Here is an 18835-nt window from a genome sequence, read left to right as displayed (position 1 = left end):
GGCGGGCCCGGGGCTTGCACGTGGCGGGACAGCTCTCCCCGCCCCGCCCCGCCCCGGGAGAGGCGCGGGCTGGTGGGGACAGGAGAAGCCACCGGCCCCGCTCCGGAGGGGCTTCTGCCCTGAGCCCTGGAACTGGAGGCGGGGAGGAGAGGGAGGGAGGACGCGACGCGGCGCGAAAGTCCCGAGCGCGGGGACTCCAGCGTGGGAAGCCGCCGCGGGAGGGAGAGCCAGCCGGCTGCCGGGGGGGCGGGGAGACAGGGCGGATCGGTACCTCGGTCGGCGGGCTGGAGCCAAGGGCAAGGTCGGCGTCCCCGAGCGTGGTTCCCCGAGGCGGCCACCGGCGGCTCCCGCCAGCCCCGGGGCAGACGCGCGGCGCGGGACCCACGTGGCCGCCGCGCGCCGGGCTGTGTTTACATCTGCAGCTGCTCCACGTTGTGCGCCGTCCTCGCCTCCCATTGGCCCGCGCGCCGGCGGGGGCGGGCCGCTCGCTCCCCGCGCCTCGGAGGCAAGAGCCCGGGGCCTGGGGGCCGGGGCGGGACGGCGAGGGTGCGCGGCGGGGTGGCCCCCTCTCGGCCGCTCTACGCTCCCCGGAGTCGCTGCGGCGGGTCGCGCGCTGGGCTGGCCTGACACCCCAGGACCCGGGATTCGGGCGGGAGGGAACGGAACCGATTGGCGGGAGGTGCGGAAGCCGAGCGGGGAGCCGGGTCCGGGGAGGAGCTTCTGAGAGAGCCCTCCCGCCGGCGGGCCGCGCAGGCAGGTGGAGGGGGCGCGGGGGCCGCAGGCGGGGGGTCGGGAGGCGTCCCGCTGCCCCTCCGGGTGGGCCGCCGCGGACCGAGGCCGGGCGCGTGGGCTGCGGGGCGCCGCGCGGGGGCGGGCAGCGCGCGGGGTGGAGGTGTCAGTCCGAGGCGCATGCGTGCGGGGCGGGCCTATATATTGGGTTGGCGCCGGCGCCAGCTGAGAGCCCAGCGGCGGGTCCGGCGGTGAGGAGGTGCGGGGTGCGGGGGGAAGAAAGCCCCCTCCTTCGGCGGCTTCGTTCCCGGCGGGAGCCCGAGGGGGGCAAGGGGCGCGCTGAGACTGGGCGGCTGGTGGGGCTGGCTCCCCGCGTCCGGTGCCTGCCGGGGCCTCTGGCAGGGGGTCGGGGCGCGACGGGGGTGGAGGGCTCCCCTGAGTGCCCAGCCCCGGGAAACTCCCCTCGGCTACGGGCTTCTCTCCCACCCCCATTTGGGGAGCCATCCCGCGGGAGAGGATGGGTGTCTGGGTCCCCTTCACGGGGAGACAAGTCCCGAACAGCAGTTCCCGGTCTTTAATTAACAACCTCTTTCTTTCACTGTCACCCCCACCTGGAGCTGGGGTCCCGGCGCCCCTCTAAGCGACGGGCAGGCCCGGGTGGGGGTAGGAGGGGAAGGGCGCGACCAGCCCGCTCCCTCCGCCCCTTGCCTCCCCGCCGCCCCGCCACCCCGCTCTCCAAATTGGCGCGGAACCGGCTTCTCCACAGCCTCTCGCGGCGCAGCGGGGACGGAGGGAGTGGGGGCGCTGTCTCACCCCACTCGCGGGGGAGGGGAGGGTGCAGAGAAGACCCATTTGGGGAGACCTTCCTCCCTGCGCTTTGGGGTGCTGGGGTGTGCTTTGTAAATATTTGAAGACTCCACTTGCATCCTGGCTGTACAGTCGGTGGGGGAAATGCAGGCTTGTGTCCAAAATTGACGCCATGAGAGAGCGAATGTGGTGCGGACAGCAGGGCGGGGGGTTGGGGGGGGGGGATGTCGGACCACCGACGGGGGCTTAGCTGCAGCCTCCGGGTCGGCGTCCACTGGGCACTCGGAGGGATGGCGATGTGTTTGACTCGTTCTCTCTCCCCTCCAGAGGTTTCCTACACCTGGAGAGAAGGATGTCAAGACGCAGGTAACATTATTTGTCTTGGAGATGTGTTTCCGTGTTAGCTGCGGTCTTTGAGACGCATGATCTACTAATTAAGCGTTCTTTTTAAAAACCCACCACAGCAGCCGTTTACAAGCTAAGCAGCAGCCCCAGCCCAGCCAGACTGATTCCCCCCAAGAAGCCCAGATAATTCAGGCCAAGAAGAGAAAAACAGCCCAGGCGAGTTAAGGGGAGAGGAGAGGAGAGGAGACTGCTTGCTGGGACCTAGTGTAACAGCCGCCTTTTCTGTTTTTCAGGATGTCAGAAAGAGGAGAGAGGAGAAGGTCGCCCAGAAACACCAGTATGAGATTAGGGTAATGCAGAACGGGGCGGGCTGGGCTTGGCTTTGCAGTAGGTTCGCCTGACACTGTTACCTGCTGCCCCTAGAGGTCAGCAGGGAGGCGCTTCTCTTAAGGGCGGTTTGTATGTGCCTGAATCCTGCTCAAGTTTGCCTTGAAGCAGCTGGTTCCTCTTTGTGAATTCCTCCTCGGAGCTGAGCTGCCCACTGCACCCGGGCCCGCCTAATCTGCCCCATGTACTGCTCTTTGTTCCCCTGTGGCTAGAATGGAGGGTCCTCATAGCTGCTCCTTGAGGCGCAAATAGGATGCGAGGTCACTGACAACTGGCACCCAGCCCTCTGCTACCCAAGTCCTCCTGTGTGTTGTAAAGGAAACCTTAGAGACAGTGGCTCTCTTTGAAACCAGCATTGGGGGAAAGGGGCCTTTAAGTAGGACTTAAGTAATTGATTCCACTTGCCTCCATTTTTAAGGTTTTGCCTGAAAGTAATCTAAGGTATCAGAGCAAGATTAACTAGGGGGTGGGGGGAGGCACGTGGGGAAGCTTTTTATAAAACAAGGTGCCCTTGCCACTATTGATAAATAACAGAGCAGTTTTATAAATCTGTAAGTTATTAGTATCTGACTACAGATGCATTGTTATTCCTCCATTCTCCCAATACATAATGTCTTGTATTTCCAGAATTGTATTTTGTTGTCTAAAACAGCCTATCAGTTACTCTTTATGAAAATTGATGAGCTATACGACTTATTTATAAAATATAAGTAGAACTGCCAACTTACTACATTGTCAGCATGTTAGCTAGCAGTGGTTTGGGGAAAACTGTACACTGTTTAGAAATACTAGCTTCCATTTATGAAAGATCTCAGATAAAAGCTGGTTTCCTATTGCACAGATATTCTTTTTTTCTTTTAAATGACAGAACTGTTGGCCACCTGCATTATCTGGGGGGATCAGTCCTTGCATTATCATTGAAACACCCCACAAAGAAATAGAAACAAGTGACTTCTCCAGATTTACAAATTATAGATTTAAAAATCTTTTTATTAATCCTTCACCTTTGCCAGATTTAAGGTAAGAAAACTTTCAGTAATTTAATATCAGAGATTAAAATTGTTCTGATTTCATAAATGGCATTACTTTATTTTTTTGCCTTCATTATAAGATAGAAAAACTTGTAAATTGCTTTCTTTACCGATACTTACGCATATATAATCTGACTAGTGCTATTTGCAAATGATAGAGGAATTTTAAACATTGCTTCTATAGTTATTTTCATTTGCTTGCTGAGTACTGTAAGCCTTATCAGAACTGAATCACCTTAATGGAGTTTAAAGAATTTATCTAAATTGTTAAGATGGAAACATTTTAACATGTATCATTTGATATATCAATCCCATCTATTTGTTACCAAGCTTAGTAAGGTCTATACTTTTTTCTAGTTAATGAACAGGACTAGGAAGTACAGCTTATACAAAACCTCTCGTAATTTAGAGTCACTGTAGGTGACTCTATTATTGGTGAACTAGCTGGAGGTGGTTAACACTTGTCTCTACTGGGATCATAAGCTTTAAATATTTGCCTTTTTAGTATTGCTCTTGAGAAAACATGGCTATCTTAAACAGGATTATTATAATAGATTTCAAAAGAATGTTTTTTTTGTTCCCATCAACTTAGATTATCATAATCCAGGTTTTTGCTGTATAATTTCAGGTTTCTACTTTTTCATGCTAAAAGGTAGATAAAACTACCTTAAGAGTGTCTCCTATCAAGTTCTAAATTGAAAGTTGGATTTCAGTGTCTTAAAGTTGAATTTTTCCCAATGTAAAACATAGCTTGTATATTATGTAAACCACACAATTATTTCTTTTTACCCTTTTTCCATAGCTGGGGATGTTCGAATGATGTTTGGCTAAACATGTTAAAGAAAGAGACCCGATATGTTCATGACAAACATTTTGAAGTTCTGCATTCTGACTTGGAACCACAAATGAGGTCAATACTTCTAGACTGGCTTTTAGAGGTATGTTCCAGCAATACAAATTTCCCTTCTCTGTATGATGGAAAATAGACGTAAATGTGCTTTTCATGTGCCCTCATGGTGTATTATCCATTGCCAGCAGCCACCTTGTTTGGGGGTACTTACTGTAGTTGATAGTACCGAAATGGAAAATGTCTGTAAGAGCAAGATCATGAGGACACAGCCACTACATCTCACACAACCCAAACCCAATTCAGAATTCTTGATATTAGGGTATTGCTGTGTACCGGACGCTATTCAAGGTGTTGAGGGTATTAAGACTACAAAATGTTCGAGTCAGGTTATCTTAATTCCTTATTCTGACTAGAAAGGTAGATTGTTTTTCAGTCATGTGGTTATAAGGTGATTGGGTTTTTATTTTTTCTAAGTGTCTTGTGATCATGAAAGCAATTTAAGCACAATTATGTTGGTTTTGCTTTATTTTCTTTTTTACATTTCATTGATTTTTATCTAGTGATTGTCTATCAAATGTATTCCTGTTTTCCCTTAAATATATGATTATGTATGCAAAACTGTACAGAATATATTAAGACAAATCCAACAGTGTTACATTCTACTTTGTCTTAGTATATACAGGGCGGGGCAAAAGCAGGTTTAGAGTTGTTCATATGGAAAATAATAAACTATCAAGTAGTTGGGTAAACCTTCTTTTGCCCAACCCTATATCCTTTCATTATTTGAAAGATGTTTCAGCATTTAAAAAGCTATTTATTACCTTAACCTATTTATTACCTAGTTTATTACCTAGTTTAAATCATAAGATCTCACTATATGTGGAAGATATTTTTTGAAATTCAGTATCCATATCTGATTTTAAGACATGAAGTAAACCAGTAATAAATTTCCTTAACACAGTTTATCAGAACCTCTATGCCTCTGTTTTCTTATCTTCAAAATGGGGGTAGCGGCCCCTACATCATGGAATTTTGGGAATTAAAAGCTTCTCCTCTGATAAATGTGGAAATGACAGATACTATTATTAATAATGAAATGGGGGAATTCCCATTACAGTCCTAAACAAGATATATGATAAAAGAGTTTATCACCAATGGTATTCATTCAGTTTTCTTCTACAATTTTAGCTAGTACAGTAAAACATGAAAAATAAATGACATAAAAACATTGAAAGGAACAACATTGTCATTTAATCTAAAGTGAGAAGAGAATCAGTTGGAACTATTAGGATAAGAATATAAACTAAGCATGAAAATTTACCTATCTGTCAGCAATAAACAATTAGGAAATTAATAGAAAAAAGTTCTCATTCATAGTAAAAATAAAATGTATCTGGGAATAAATACATTTTTTAAGTCCGTATGGAAAAAAACTATAAAATAAGAGTAAATGCAGACAACAGATTTGTTTACCCTATCACTGCATGTTATTTTTCTCCCCAATCTTAACTTTGGTCCCCTAAAAAGCAAAGTTGGGCTTACAAAAGTATTGTCAGGTACGCGAAGACACAACTTGCTAACTTGGAGAAACTCATGGAGTAGTATTTAAATCTCGGGGTTCTTGTCTAGGTGTGCGAAGTATACACACTGCACCGGGAGACCTTTTACCTTGCGCAAGACTTTTTTGATAGATTTATGTTGACACAAAAGGATATAAATAAAAATATGCTCCAACTCATCGGAATTACCTCATTATTCATTGCTTCCAAACTTGAGGTAAGTTCTCAAAAGTTTATTCAGAGACATATTTACCGACCCAGGTTTTAAAATCAACACATCAATTCCATAAACACTACTACTTTGATATTAACTCCTTAGGGAAGATGAGTGGGTTTTTCCTTATTTTCTGAACATTATGATTTAGATAAATATTATAGTTGCCTTTTAGTATTCAAGCCTATTATAAGTTTCCGGTTTAAATTCTGGAATTAGTATCTAGGTCAAATGTTCCATGGCTCATTCTGCCAAACGGAATATATTGATGCTGTCCCTATATACAGAATTATGGCACTTGGACCCAATAGAATGGTCTTTGACAACTGATTAACCAATCAAATGAAATGCTTTTTTGGGTTAAAAGAATATTTTTGTATCTGATGGTGGTGCCAGGATAGAAGGCAACTCCTTTCCTGCTTGAGATTTTCCTTCACACAATCTCAATATGAATATGAGTATCATTAGTACCTTCACCTGAAATCTTTGAAGCCTGTGTTTGGAGGACTAAATCATGCATTGATTTCCTTAAGTGTATTTTTTTCTTCCAAATTTGCCTTTTGAGCTTTAAGAGATATCTCCAAATTCTGCCAAATTTGGTGATTAAGTTTGTATTCAGTCGATTCTGAACCGAAATAATACTTTGTTTCAGATATCTTTCTAGACTGAAATCTTCATATTTAGCCTGTTCTCATCTGTGGCAGGCATCTTTTCTGCTCATTTGACCATCCTAGTTCTCTGGACTGTTAAAGCAGACCTGTTATCAGCCAACTACACAAACCATCCTTTTGTATTACGTAAAGGAAATGTTTTCAGTTTCTAGAACTCACTGGTTGAGTGTTTTTGTTTTATTCTGACCAATGTAATAGGCAATCTTAAAACAAGAGTGGCTTTTTGTGTTTTAACTGAAATGACTGTTTAAAATACTGATGTTTATTAACTGCAATTCAAGATCAATTCCATGAAAATAAGTCTCATTTAATATAGTTGGCTAATTTAGACCTAGATATTAAAGATACCTTTAAATGTATGGTTGCTTTGGCTATTGTAGAATTATTTTACTAAGATTTTCCTTTGTGAACCTGTCCTTAAAAGTGAAGCCTGGCTCTAGCTGGCTTGGCTCAGTGAATAGTGTCGGCCTATGAACTGAAGGGTCCCAGGTTCGATTCTGGTCAAGGGCACATGCCTGGGTTGCGGGCTCAATCCCCAGTGTGGGGCGTGCAGGAGGCAGCCAATCGACGATTCTCTCTCATCATTGACGTTCCTCTCTCTCCCCCCATCTCCTTTCCTCTCTGAAATCTATTATATATATAAAATGAAGCCTGTAGGTAGTTTGTATATAATTCTTTTGTTCTTACCTCAATCTCAACTGTGCTTAACACTAATTTTAAAATCCATTTTAAAGGAAATCTATGCTCCTAAGCTCCAAGAGTTTGCTTATGTCACTGATGGTGCTTGCAGTGAAGAGGATATCTTAAGGATGGAGCTCATTATATTAAAGGTAATAATTATATCTTTTATTATTCTAGTTGCAATTTAATAACAGTAATTACTATTGAATCTCAAATACTACAATGTAAGTAATCAAAACTGAGGTTTTAGTATTAGGATCCAGTTCTAAAAGGCTAATGCAAAATATTGACAATGTTATGGATGAAAGAAGAATTTGCTTAACCTATTTTCTATTTTTCTGTATCTTTCAAGTTTCTATATTGAGAATATACTATTTTCTTAATTTAAGTAATTATGGATATTTTCAAAACATATAGTTAGTAGTTAGCATATAATATATATAAATGAATTCCAACAATGATTCCCAGACCTTAGTCATTTTCCTTTTCTTCCAGCAGACAGAAAATAGAATTATTTCACTGCCTTTTTTTCTATATGCAGAGAAAGGGCTATTAATAGAAATATGGAGAAGAGAAGCATAAAAGTATTTAATTAGGCCTTCAATTAGAGATTAAAGAGTGAATATAAACTACTAGAAAGTATGTTTTTAAATTTGGACATCATGGGTTTATTAATAGGATATACAAAACGTAATCAATATGACTTTCATTTACAAATTATCGTAAGTTATGTTTACAAACTAAACATTCGGGTAGCTCTGTTAGAATGGGATCTTGTTGACATGTTGATACTGTTTTAATAATAAAATTATCCAGATTCAGACTTGTAGTACAAGGAGGATGTAAAGGGAAGATGGCATTCTCTGGGCAGTTCCACAGGTGTTAAGGCCCTCTGCTTTCTCCTAATTATTTTGGACTTCTTATAAATGGTAAAGTCTCAGGGCTTCACGGAGGGAAAGATGTCATTGGAGATTACAGAAATAAGAAGTCTAGAATCAATTCTTAGATGACCTAAATGGAATTCGTTGTGGAGTCACTGAATACAATTAAAAGAGTAGTTTTAATGAAGTACAGAACAAATTTGGAAGACCAGTGACTGCAAGAAATGAGAAAAGCAGTAATGAAAAATAGGCTGAATGAACTTTGTAAATAAAGACAACTGAGAATAAAACAGTCTATGTCAATAATAGATTACAACACACAAGCAGCTTTAGATTGTGAGGTATCTATAAATATCTTGAATAAAAATAAATGGAGTCAGAATAATAAAACTCCTAGAAAAAAAATGAGCCTAAAAACATAAAGTTTCTTAAATGGCTATCTTAGGAAGTAGCTATACAATGTGGTATCTATGTACCTACATTTATTAACAGGCATTTTAATTTCATTTAACAGGCTTTAAAATGGGAACTCTGTCCTGTAACAGTCATCTCCTGGCTCAATCTCTTCCTTCAAGTTGATGCTCTTAAAGATGCTCCTAAAGTTCTTCTACCTCAGTATTCTCAGGACAAGTTCATTCAGATAGCTCAGGTATTGACATTGTTATTGAGTAAATGCTAATATTAATTACAGGTTTTGTTTAGCTTTTTAAAAAATTGATTGATTTGAAAGAGAAACATCAATTAGTTGGGGGTCGAACAACCCCTTTCACAGGTGTCGCCTAAGACCATCAGAAAACACATATATAATTACATATTGTTTTTGTGATTAATCACTATGCTTTAATTATGTTCAGTTTGTAAGAATGAAAATACATCCTGCCCTAACTGGTTTGGCTCAGTGGATAGAGCATCGGTCTACGGACTGAAGGGTCCCAGGTTCGATTCCGGTCAAGGGCATGTACCTTGGTTGCGGGCACATCCCCAGTGGGGAGTGTGCAGGAGGCAGCTGATCGATGTTTCTAATTCTCTATCCCTCTTCCTCTCTGTAAAAAGTCAATAAAAGATATTTAAGAAAAAGAAAATACATCCTGCATAGCAGATATTTTACATTACGATTCATAACAGTAGCAAAATTACAGTTATGAAGTAGCAATGAAAATAATTTTATGGTTGGGGGTCACCACAACATGAGGAACTGTATTAAAGGGTTGTGGCATTAGGAAGGTTGAGACCCACTGTTCTATATGATTATCTTTTATATTTGAATACACAGGGAACCTATTTTACATGTTAGAATTAAAATCACCTTAGTTACATTTTTTAAAAATTTAAGTTCCAACTAAATATTCCTAGACCATCATATAAGAGATGTTCTAACAAGGTAATTAAAGGAGGGTACCATTCCTTCCTGACTACTTCTCATAGTGTGTAAAATAGGTACTGTGTATTCAAAACGGTGTTACTGAGTTGATATTTTGTGTCTCCTAAATACTTTGTACTTTTGCTTTTTCCTTTGTCAGCTTTTAGATCTATGTATTCTAGCCATTGATTCATTAGAGTTCCAGTACAGAGTACTGGCTGCTGCCGCCTTGTGCCATTTTACCTCTATTGAAGTCGTTAAGAAAGCCTCAGGTAAGTCATTATTTTACCTTCTTATCTGTTCACAACTTTTAAAGAGACTATTAATTTATGAACTCTAGCATGCTGCTAAACAGAAACTTAAAATTTTAATGGAAAAATTGTAGCAGTGTAGTGATTACCTTCCTTTCTGCTAGTTCTAATCCTCAGTGTCTATCCACAAACAAAAATAAGGTCAAATGGAATTTAAATCCATTTGAAGTTAATCATGATTATAGTTCTGCTTTAAGAGTTCTTTGGGTTTTGATCATTTTAATTTCCTATGTAGAAGGTACTGGTTAAGAAGCTCGAAGTCTTTTTCCTCCCTCAAAATAGTCACATGTAGTTTGAGAGTCATAATCTGTTTTGACTTGCTAAAACTTACTGATTTTGGCTTCTTTTTTGGAATGAGTTTTAATATAGCTATCCTTCAATTTGGAAGCATGAACAAATTCATTAGGCATATATTAGATACTTTCTGATGTAACCTTACATTTTGCTAACTTTTCTCTTCCTAGGTTTGGAATGGGAAAGCATTTCTGAATGTGTAGAGTGGATGGTGCCCTTTGCCAGTGTAGTAAAAAGTGCTAGTCCAGTGAAGCTGAAGATGTTTAATAAGATTTCTATGGAAGACAGACACAATATCCAGACACACACAAATTACCTGCCTATGCTGGTATGTTTCTCGTGGGGTTTCTTGGTCTTATTACCTAGTAAGTCACTAAAACTATGACAGTAAGGATGATACAGAATAAAGGAATAGAAAGTTCTAATGGACACAGTGATTAACTTTGAAGTCAAAGCAAGATTTTTGAAGTTTCTTAAGATCAATGCCAACAGTCTACTTTGAGTTTAAAAAAATAGTTACAGCAGTTCAAACTGCTGAACCTTAGACTGTGACCAAGTTGCAAAGACATAAAATACACCATTGTAAATAGACCCAGAGACCTGGAAGCATCCAACAGACAATCAAACCTCAGAGGGAAGGCAGGGGAGAGTGGGGGAAAAGAGATCAACCAATTAACTCGTATGTGCATAACCCACAGACACCGACAATAGGGTAGTGAGGCCTGGTGTGGGGAGCAAGGGGGTCATATGTAATACTTTCAACAATAAAGCTTTTTTAAAAAGTAAAAATGAAACAATTAAAATTTAAAAAGACATGCTCATTTCCTTTATATATACCTCTCTACATCTATTATCTATTTGTATCTATATTTTCCATAACTGGGGTGGGGGAGACCATTATATTAGGCCTAAGCAGCCTCAATTTAGTATCCAGAAATCTGGTTTGACTTTATTTTACTATGTCAGTACTTTACCTTAGCTGCTAATCTCTGCATTTCTTCACATGTGCAGGAGGAAGTCAATTACGTAAACACCCTCAGGAATGGGGGACAACTGTCACCAGTGTGCAATGGAGGCATCATGACACCACCGAAGAGCACTGAAAAACTATCAGGAAAACACTAAGGAAGATAACTAAGCTGACAAATATTCACTGAGTTTTGGGTAAAATGTCATTAAAATGTACTAAAGTTTTACAGGAAAATAGTGCCAGAACTACCCTAGCGAATTCAGAAATTTCAATGCCATTCTTTGATTTAAAAAAACTATGTAAAATTGGCACTAAGAAATGTATTTCATTGTCAGCTGTTTAAAGAAACAGCAGGCCTTGTTTACAAAAAGTTAATTCCCAAGGTGACTGGCTAGAAGCCAGCCACAATTTATGCCATAAAATTTTTCTGATCCAGTGTTACTATTTTGATGGACTAGGAATTTTATCATTAAAATCTTAGACTAGACAAGTGCTACCTTAAAGAGTACATTAAGTGATACAGTACTTTGAATCTAGTTTTTAGATTCTCAAAATTCATATATCCTTGCTTAGTGCAATTTGGTTCTTGAAAATAAAATTAAGTATGTTTACAAAGGTTTAGTTTTGTGCTAAGGTGACTAATTTTCTATAGCTGCTGTAGCGAGCTATTATAAAACTTGAATTTTTATAAATGGTGAACTTTAAAAATGTTTTTTTAAGTAGTTTATTTGCCTTGCCATACATAACATTTTTAACCAGTAAGGCTAAGAACATGGTGTTTAAAACTGCGCTCTAAACAGTGGGAATACCAAAGAAATGATAAACAATGTAAATGCTGTAGCTCCTACTTGGGGCTTCGACATACAGATTGCTTTATAGCAACTTTTTTGTACATCACAATTTGAATGAAAAAACTTAAGTACCCTTTCAAACTATTTATATGAGAAAGTCACTTTATTATTCTAAGGCAGTGGTCGCCGATCTCTCGGACCTCACGGGCCACCTGTTGGGGACCGCTGCTCTAAGGTATCCCTAAGGATTTTTTTTTTTTTATTTAGTGTGACTAAGGCTTTATTTCCATTTGTAAAACTGCTAAGGTCCTTTTTAAATTCCTACATGAGTTAAGGACAGTGTCAAAGTGATCAAGCTTAACACCTGACCTAGACTTCTATTAAGGCAGAAAAGTATTAAATGTATACCAATTCCCAGCCATCTATTTATTTAAAAAACAAACAAGTCAACTTCACATAAGCTGGTATATAGACTAATTCTACATAAATGTTTTTGAAAAAATGAAATTTCAGCATCAAGAGTGGATTTAATTAGAAAACAAATTATAGTAGATTGTTTGTTACTAGACATGTGAATCTTTTCTCTGAAGAAATTATAAACTTAAGCTATTATGAAATCTTCTGTATAGTTTGTTTTTAAATTGTTTCAGTATTTTTGTCTGGAAAGAAAACACCACTAAACGTGTATATATGTATTATATATAAACTTCATCTTTTAATACTGTTTATATTTAGCCTATTGTTTAAAAAATAAAAGTTAAAAAATTTTAACTGCTTAAAAGTAAAGTTTTGCCATTGCTTGTAGAAACTTTTTTTTCCTCCTCTGCGCTGCCAGCTGTAACACTTCTTCTGGGTTGCTTGCGTTCAATTCTGTCTGACCGATGGCTTTGATCTTCCAAAACAGAAAAGTGAGGTTATTAGAGGTCTGGTAAAAAATAAAGTCTTGCTAACATATACACACATAAAACTACTTACTGGTATAGTAGAAGTTATAGCAAGGTGGGGGTTAGATGGGCAAATCATATGTGGCCTTATAGGCCACTGTATGGACTTAATGTGTGAGATAAGAAACCATTTAAAGGTCTAGAGTAGAGAGATGACATGATCTAATATTTTAATTGAAATAAACTAGATGCAAAAGCTCATGATCAAAATAGGATCTTTTAAAAAAACACTAGTAACCAACTTTTGGAAGTAATAGACACACAAAATCTTTTTTTGTTGGTACAATTCTTAAGTATATTATTGAAGTAAGACACACAATAACTTACCGCAATTTGTCTTTTATCTGTTTCTCCTCTTTTGTGATGAAGATCTAAATGAGTTAAGAATAATAAATCTAATACTATTAAAAACCACAACAGAATTTCAACTTTTTTAGGTTTGGTTTAGAAGATACACACTATTAAATACTTCTTTAATTTACAGAAATGAACTGTACTAATACCACATGTGATATTAGATGAAAGGATACAAGTCAAGTATTCCAAAATGGTAACATCCCATATGTAGTCATAGTAGGAGTCCATAGCATCATGACTGAAAAAGATAGAATTCAGTTAACTTCCTTTTAAGCAGAAAAATTGCAACATTACATATTTTTTTAAATCATGCATACCTGTTTTGTTCCTGCAGTGATTTAAAGGCTGTTTTGTAGTCAATTTCTCTGAGGAACTGACATAAAATTGCCACCTACATGAACAAATAAGGATTTGAAAATGGTTTAAGGTAACTAGTATGAACAATAATTCCTGGTTTTAAAGGGGAAATCTGTAATGATTCTTATATCAAGAATATATCATTTAAGAGGCCTTGCCGTTCACCCTGAGGGATTGGCTCCTGATGGATTCTATCCAATTCCAACTGCAAAAACCTTTATACCAACAACTGTCTGCCCAGTATTTTCTTCCTCTAGTTTTTAGGGGTTTATTTGAATGAGAAACTGGTAAAAAGCCAGATAAAAAAAATTGAAGGGAATGGAAAACTGCCAAACAACATTTTCATGACATTCAAGGACATAAGAACATGCTTAAACCTTGACAGATGGCAAACACAGAGCTCATTTTGGCAAAATTTAGGCTGCCGGTCTGCTTAACCTAAAGCAGGTCCACTTCAATTAAGTATGTAGGTCATAATTCTTATTTCTTTCTAAAGTATTTTTAATTTAAAAAAAATATAATTCATATACCATGAAATTCACCCTTTTAGAGTGCACAATTCAATGGTTTTTAGTATATTTACAAAGTCGAGCAACCATCACAAGTATCAAATATCCTCCCTTCCAGTCTCCTTCCCATCCTCTCCCCTGCAAAAACTCCATTCCCATTGACATCACTCTCCATTCCTTGTCCCCCCCAGTCCTTGGCAACCACTACTCTATATTCTGACTGTATGGATGTGCCTCTGGCTAAACATTTCATATTGATGGAATTATACAACAGCCTTTTGTAGCTGTCTTTTTTCACTCAACATAATACTTGTAAGATTCATCCCTGTTTTAGCATGTATCAGTACATCATCCTTTTTTATGACAGAATAATATGCCATTGTATAGACATCAAATTTTTATCCATCAGCTAACAAACACTGGGTTGTTTCCAACTTTCTGGCTACTATAAATAATGCTGCTGTGAACATACATGTACAAACTTTTCTGTGAACATGTTTTCTATTTTCTTAGTCTTATACAGGAAAGGAAATGCTGGGTCATATGGTAATTATACTTTCAATTTTTTGAGGAAATGCCAAGCTTTTTCCAAAAGGTTGCCCCGTTTTATATTCCTACCAGCGTAATTTCTCCACATCTTTACAAAGATTGTTTCTGTCTTTGAATTAACGGCCATATTAGTGAGTATGACGTGGCAACTTAATGTAGTATTGATCTGCGTTTTCCTAATAACTAATGTACATATCTACTCTTAAATATAAGAAAACACACTTGAGAATGTTTATTTTCCACTTAGGAGGCTTAAAGACCAATCTTCTTTCATTTTAAATAAATTCTATAAAGCAGCGGTCGCCAACCGTGAGGTCCGAAAGGTTGGTGACCGCTGGTTTAAGGAAACCTTTGGAGCAGCGGTCGCCAACCAGTGGTCTGTAAGGTCTGAAAGTTGGCAACCGCTGCTATAAAGAACTAAAAAAAACTTAAATATGCCAAATTCTTAAATACCATAAACTTAAGCAATAGTAAGGAAAATAAAAGCTATTTCCCAGTCCAATGCTTTCTATTTACTATAAACTCTAATATACAGGAAAATAAACCAACATCAAAATATTAAACTAACCTGTGTGTGGCAATTCAGCAAAGAACAACACTTTATCATTCTTTTTATTACCTATAAAAACAATTTGGATTATTTTAAGAAACTAATTAACATCAATTATAACAAATGTACTGTTCTGATATGGGATGTGAACAGTGGAGAGTTTGTACACGACTGGAAGTTGTACATTTTTACAGAACTCCCAACCACAGCAGAATACACATTTGTTTTTTAAAGTATACAGGGAACATTTACTAAGATATATGTGATAGCTGATACAAAGCAGGTATATGAGAACTCTAATTTTTTCTCCATTTCTATGAATCTAAAACTGTTCTAGCCCTAGCCAGTTTGGCTCAGTATCGGATAGAGGGTCGGCCTGCAGACTGAAGGGTCCCAGGTTCAATTCCGGTCAAGAGCACATGCCCGGGTTGAGGGCTCAAGCCCCAGGAGGCAGCCAATCAGTGATTCTCTCTCATCATTGATGTTTCTACTCTCTCTCCCCTCTCCCTTCCTCTCTGAGATCAATAAAAGTATATTTTTATAAAATTAAAAAATAAATGAAACTGTTCTAAAAAACTATTAATTTAAAAAAGTTACTGAAAATTTTTAATATTGGACAGCAATCTGATCTAAAGCAATCAATTTGGGAGTCATCACAACAAACATGGAAATGAAAACTCACCCAAAAGGGACCCAGGAAGAGCATTTAAAGGCAGACAAGAAGAAACGCCAATAAACAACCTACCTGGTCTGTATAAACATCAGGGGGTACAGCTTTATTAAAGAAATCAGAACACACAGCTCCGGCCTGAAGGTAATAGTGAAGAGCTGCCGAATACTGATTTGTCGCTGGAGTAGAAAACAGAGATCAAGAATTACCTATCACAAATTATCAGTTGGAAAAACAGGCGGGCCTCTTTGGTGAAGTCAGGTGACAAAAGCAGATTCAAACCAAAAGCAGATTCAAACCAAGATAACACTTATCCAAGAAAACACTGCAAAATATTGCCTTTTTTAAAAAACTACTTTATGCCCTAGCCGGTTTGGCTCGGTGGATAGAGCATCGGCCTGCAGACTGAAGGGTCCCAGGTTCGATTCTGGTCAAGGGCATATGCCCGGGTTGCGGGCTCAATCCCCAGTGGGGGGTGTGCAGGAGGCAGCCGATCAATGATTCTCTCTCATCATTGATGTTTCTATCTCTCTCTCCCTCTTCCTTCCTCTCTGAAATCAATAAAAGTATATATTTTTAAAAAAACTACTTTAGTTCTCTGGGCCCCTGGGTTCCAGTTGATACCATATCCTTGACCAGCCACTCCCCACCCCCTTTCCTCATCCCCCACTGTGGTTTTCTGGCTACCTGTGCATGTGTACTTTTGCCTGGGTCAGTAGTATGTGTGGATGTGTGTGCATGAATCTTTCACATAGAGGGAGCCTGAACTAGAACCTCAGAGCATTACTGCTTTGGTGCCTGATGTTCTTGGTTTCCTCAGTGCATGAAACAGGAAATTAAATGGGATGAGTGTTTGGTGTGGATTTTGTCTGTTGAGTTTTTTAACCTTTGTTTTTCATATGTAGACTGTTAAGCTATTCCTGTTTGTTTATTTTATTGAGGATTACTCGTTTTTGTCTTCCTTGTGAGCAGGCTCTTGGAAGAACCTGTTTGATGCAAAAAAGAAAACGGGAAAAAAACAGCAACTCTCATATGGGAGCCTTTGTGTCTCAAAGGCTGTTCAACATGTATAATAAATGGCATTGACTGGGCCTATTTCACATTTGGTGGGAACATTAAAAAAAAAAAAAAAACTACTTTAAAGAAGCAATATAATAGTTTTTGCCTTCTAAAAGTGACTACACAAAAATCTGTTTCAGATTTCTTGTCAAACTTACTAGTACAGAACTTAGTATTTGGAGGTTTTATTTCCCAAATGTCATACTTAATTTTCTGAGGTAGTTTAGAATCAGTAAATCTTTTCTGAATAGATAATAAGATCCTGATAATAAATTCTTTGGGGGGAGGGGGGGAGTGGAGGGCGAGGGGTGAAAATAAGCATCAACAATTATCAACTAGCCTAGCTGGTGTGGCTCAGTGGTTGAGCGTTGATCTATGAATCAGGTTTGATTCCCAGTCAGGGCACATACCTGGATTGCAGGCTCAATCCTCAGGAGGAGGCAGCCAATCAATGATTCTCTCTCATCTTTGATGTTTCTCTCTCTCTCTCTCCCTCTCCCTTCCTCTCTGAAATCAACAAAAATATATATTTTTTTAAATCATCAACTACTGCTTCAAAAATAATATAGCGAGTGAAATAATGTAGTGAGTGTACAGATAAAATGAGACTGGCACATACATGTGGTTTCATTATACTATCCTCTCTATTCTATTTGGAATCTTCTCTTTAAAAAACTCAACTACTAAAACACTGATCATGAAATGATACCAGTCAAAAATTTTATTTGACTTGTACAGTAACAAAAATATTCTTATCAAGTTGAAAAAAATCACATAAATGGGAGAATTATCACTGTATTCCCAAGAACACAAATAATTATCAATTATAATACATTATTTTCACCTCTAAAAATACTACAAAAACAAAACACAAAGCAACCATGCCGGAAGCCGGTCCATCCTTGCTGCTTGACACAGTCACTGCAGGATAGAAACATCTGCACAGCATATGTTTCAAGGGACCTGGCGTATATAGCATACTGTTCTTAATATGTTTGCTCCCCTTAGCGCTGTGTGTTTTAACCAAGGTCACCTCTCCGAGAAAGGTTGTTTCCCCAGGTAGGGATTTTTCCCTGAAGTTAGGGAGGGAATAAAACCTCTTAACTAAGTGCCAGGCGGGTAGTTAATCACTTTAACTACAATCATGCTTAAGCTACATAATCTTTACTCCCTGGAATGGAGATAAGAAACGCCCTAACCTTTGTAATAGAAATTGACAGGATTAAAATCAACTGGTATAAATATGGATGTAACAAGACAATAAACAGCAGAACTTCGCTGGAGATCCAGACCAGAACTTGGCTGGAGATCCTGGCTAGAGATCCTGGCTAGGCTGCTGATCAACTGAACGCTGTCTCTGTGTCATTCCTTCTTCACCTGACTCCATCCACACCTTTGGGGACCCCTGGACCTGCTGGGGTTGGACCCCGGCACAACCATACATCTCACTTACCAAAATAAATGTCTGCCTGAATAATTAACCAGGAATGGTTGTTTGGATTGATACTGCGGGCATACCGAACCAGCTCTTTCACTGTGATTGCCACAGCTTCAAAGTCCACTGACTGGAGGCTAAAGGGAAGACAATGACCAGTAAGCTCCATTTTAAGAAACAATTTCAAATTCCATACACACATTTACTAAAAACAAAAAGACTTACCCAACATTTAGGTGACCACAAATAGTCTAAATACTCCTAGTTGTAAATTTATAAAAACTAAAAACATCTAAGTCAGAGAAAGTGTGATAAGCTAATTTTTTATAAGCAGTTGAAAACAATCTGATTTTTGTTTCCTTTTCCCCAAAATGCCAAAGAAGGTTTACTAGACCACTCTAAAAAGTTCTCTTTAAATATTTTACAATATAAAGCATATAAAAGAGTTAGGATAAACACCTAGCTCCACTTTTTAGGCACAATTTACCAGTAACGAAATTAAAGTAATCCTCACAATTCTGAGG

General features: G+C 39.4%; 2 protein-coding genes across 7 annotated transcripts in view; one reads left to right on the top strand and one right to left on the bottom strand.

Moving 5' to 3' along the window:
* The first annotated feature begins 974 nt into the window (after window positions 1-974).
* Window positions 975-12140, top strand: CCNE2 (cyclin E2). 3 transcript variants are annotated; one of them, XM_036337748.1, is made up of 12 exons: window positions 975-988; window positions 1864-1902; window positions 2004-2097; window positions 2175-2231; window positions 3137-3288; window positions 4102-4237; window positions 5779-5925; window positions 7328-7423; window positions 8670-8804; window positions 9676-9787; window positions 10291-10448; window positions 11132-12140. In XM_036337748.1, exons 2-12 carry the CDS (start codon window positions 1889-1891, stop codon window positions 11243-11245), a joined length of 1215 nt encoding a protein of 404 aa, XP_036193641.1. In that variant the 5' UTR covers window positions 975-988; window positions 1864-1888; the 3' UTR covers window positions 11246-12140. The 3 variants fall into 3 exon arrangements, with proteins under 3 accessions (XP_036193641.1, XP_036193640.1, XP_036193642.1); XM_036337747.1 differs by lacking the exon at window positions 975-988 and having other exon boundaries at window positions 1874-1902; window positions 2001-2097; XM_036337749.1 differs by lacking the exons at window positions 975-988; window positions 10291-10448 and having other exon boundaries at window positions 1874-1902; window positions 2001-2097.
* A 146-nt stretch (window positions 12141-12286) lies between these two features.
* INTS8 (integrator complex subunit 8) overlaps window positions 12287-18835 on the bottom strand; it is a 43480-nt gene continuing 36931 nt past the window's right edge. For 3 of the 4 annotated variants that reach the window (XM_036337741.1, XM_036337739.1, XM_036337742.1), the window contains 7 exons: window positions 18330-18448; window positions 15893-15996; window positions 15166-15216; window positions 13500-13573; window positions 13356-13420; window positions 13153-13196; window positions 12287-12773 (listed from right to left, as the gene is read on the bottom strand). In XM_036337741.1, coding sequence (XP_036193634.1) covers window positions 12657-12773; window positions 13153-13196; window positions 13356-13420; window positions 13500-13573; window positions 15166-15216; window positions 15893-15996; window positions 18330-18448 — 574 coding nt within the window. In that variant the 3' untranslated portion in view covers window positions 12287-12656. The remainder of the gene's footprint in view (window positions 12774-13152; window positions 13197-13355; window positions 13421-13499; window positions 13574-15165; window positions 15217-15892; window positions 15997-18329; window positions 18449-18835) is intronic. The other variant, XM_036337740.1, reaches the window with a different exon arrangement.

Source organism: Myotis myotis, unplaced genomic scaffold (assembly GCF_014108235.1).
Source record: "Myotis myotis isolate mMyoMyo1 unplaced genomic scaffold, mMyoMyo1.p scaffold_m19_p_16, whole genome shotgun sequence".
In the NCBI taxonomy this organism is placed as follows: domain Eukaryota; kingdom Metazoa; phylum Chordata; class Mammalia; order Chiroptera; family Vespertilionidae; genus Myotis; species Myotis myotis.
Note: the sequence above shows the minus strand (reverse complement) of the source record. Positions and strands in the feature narration are given on the sequence as shown.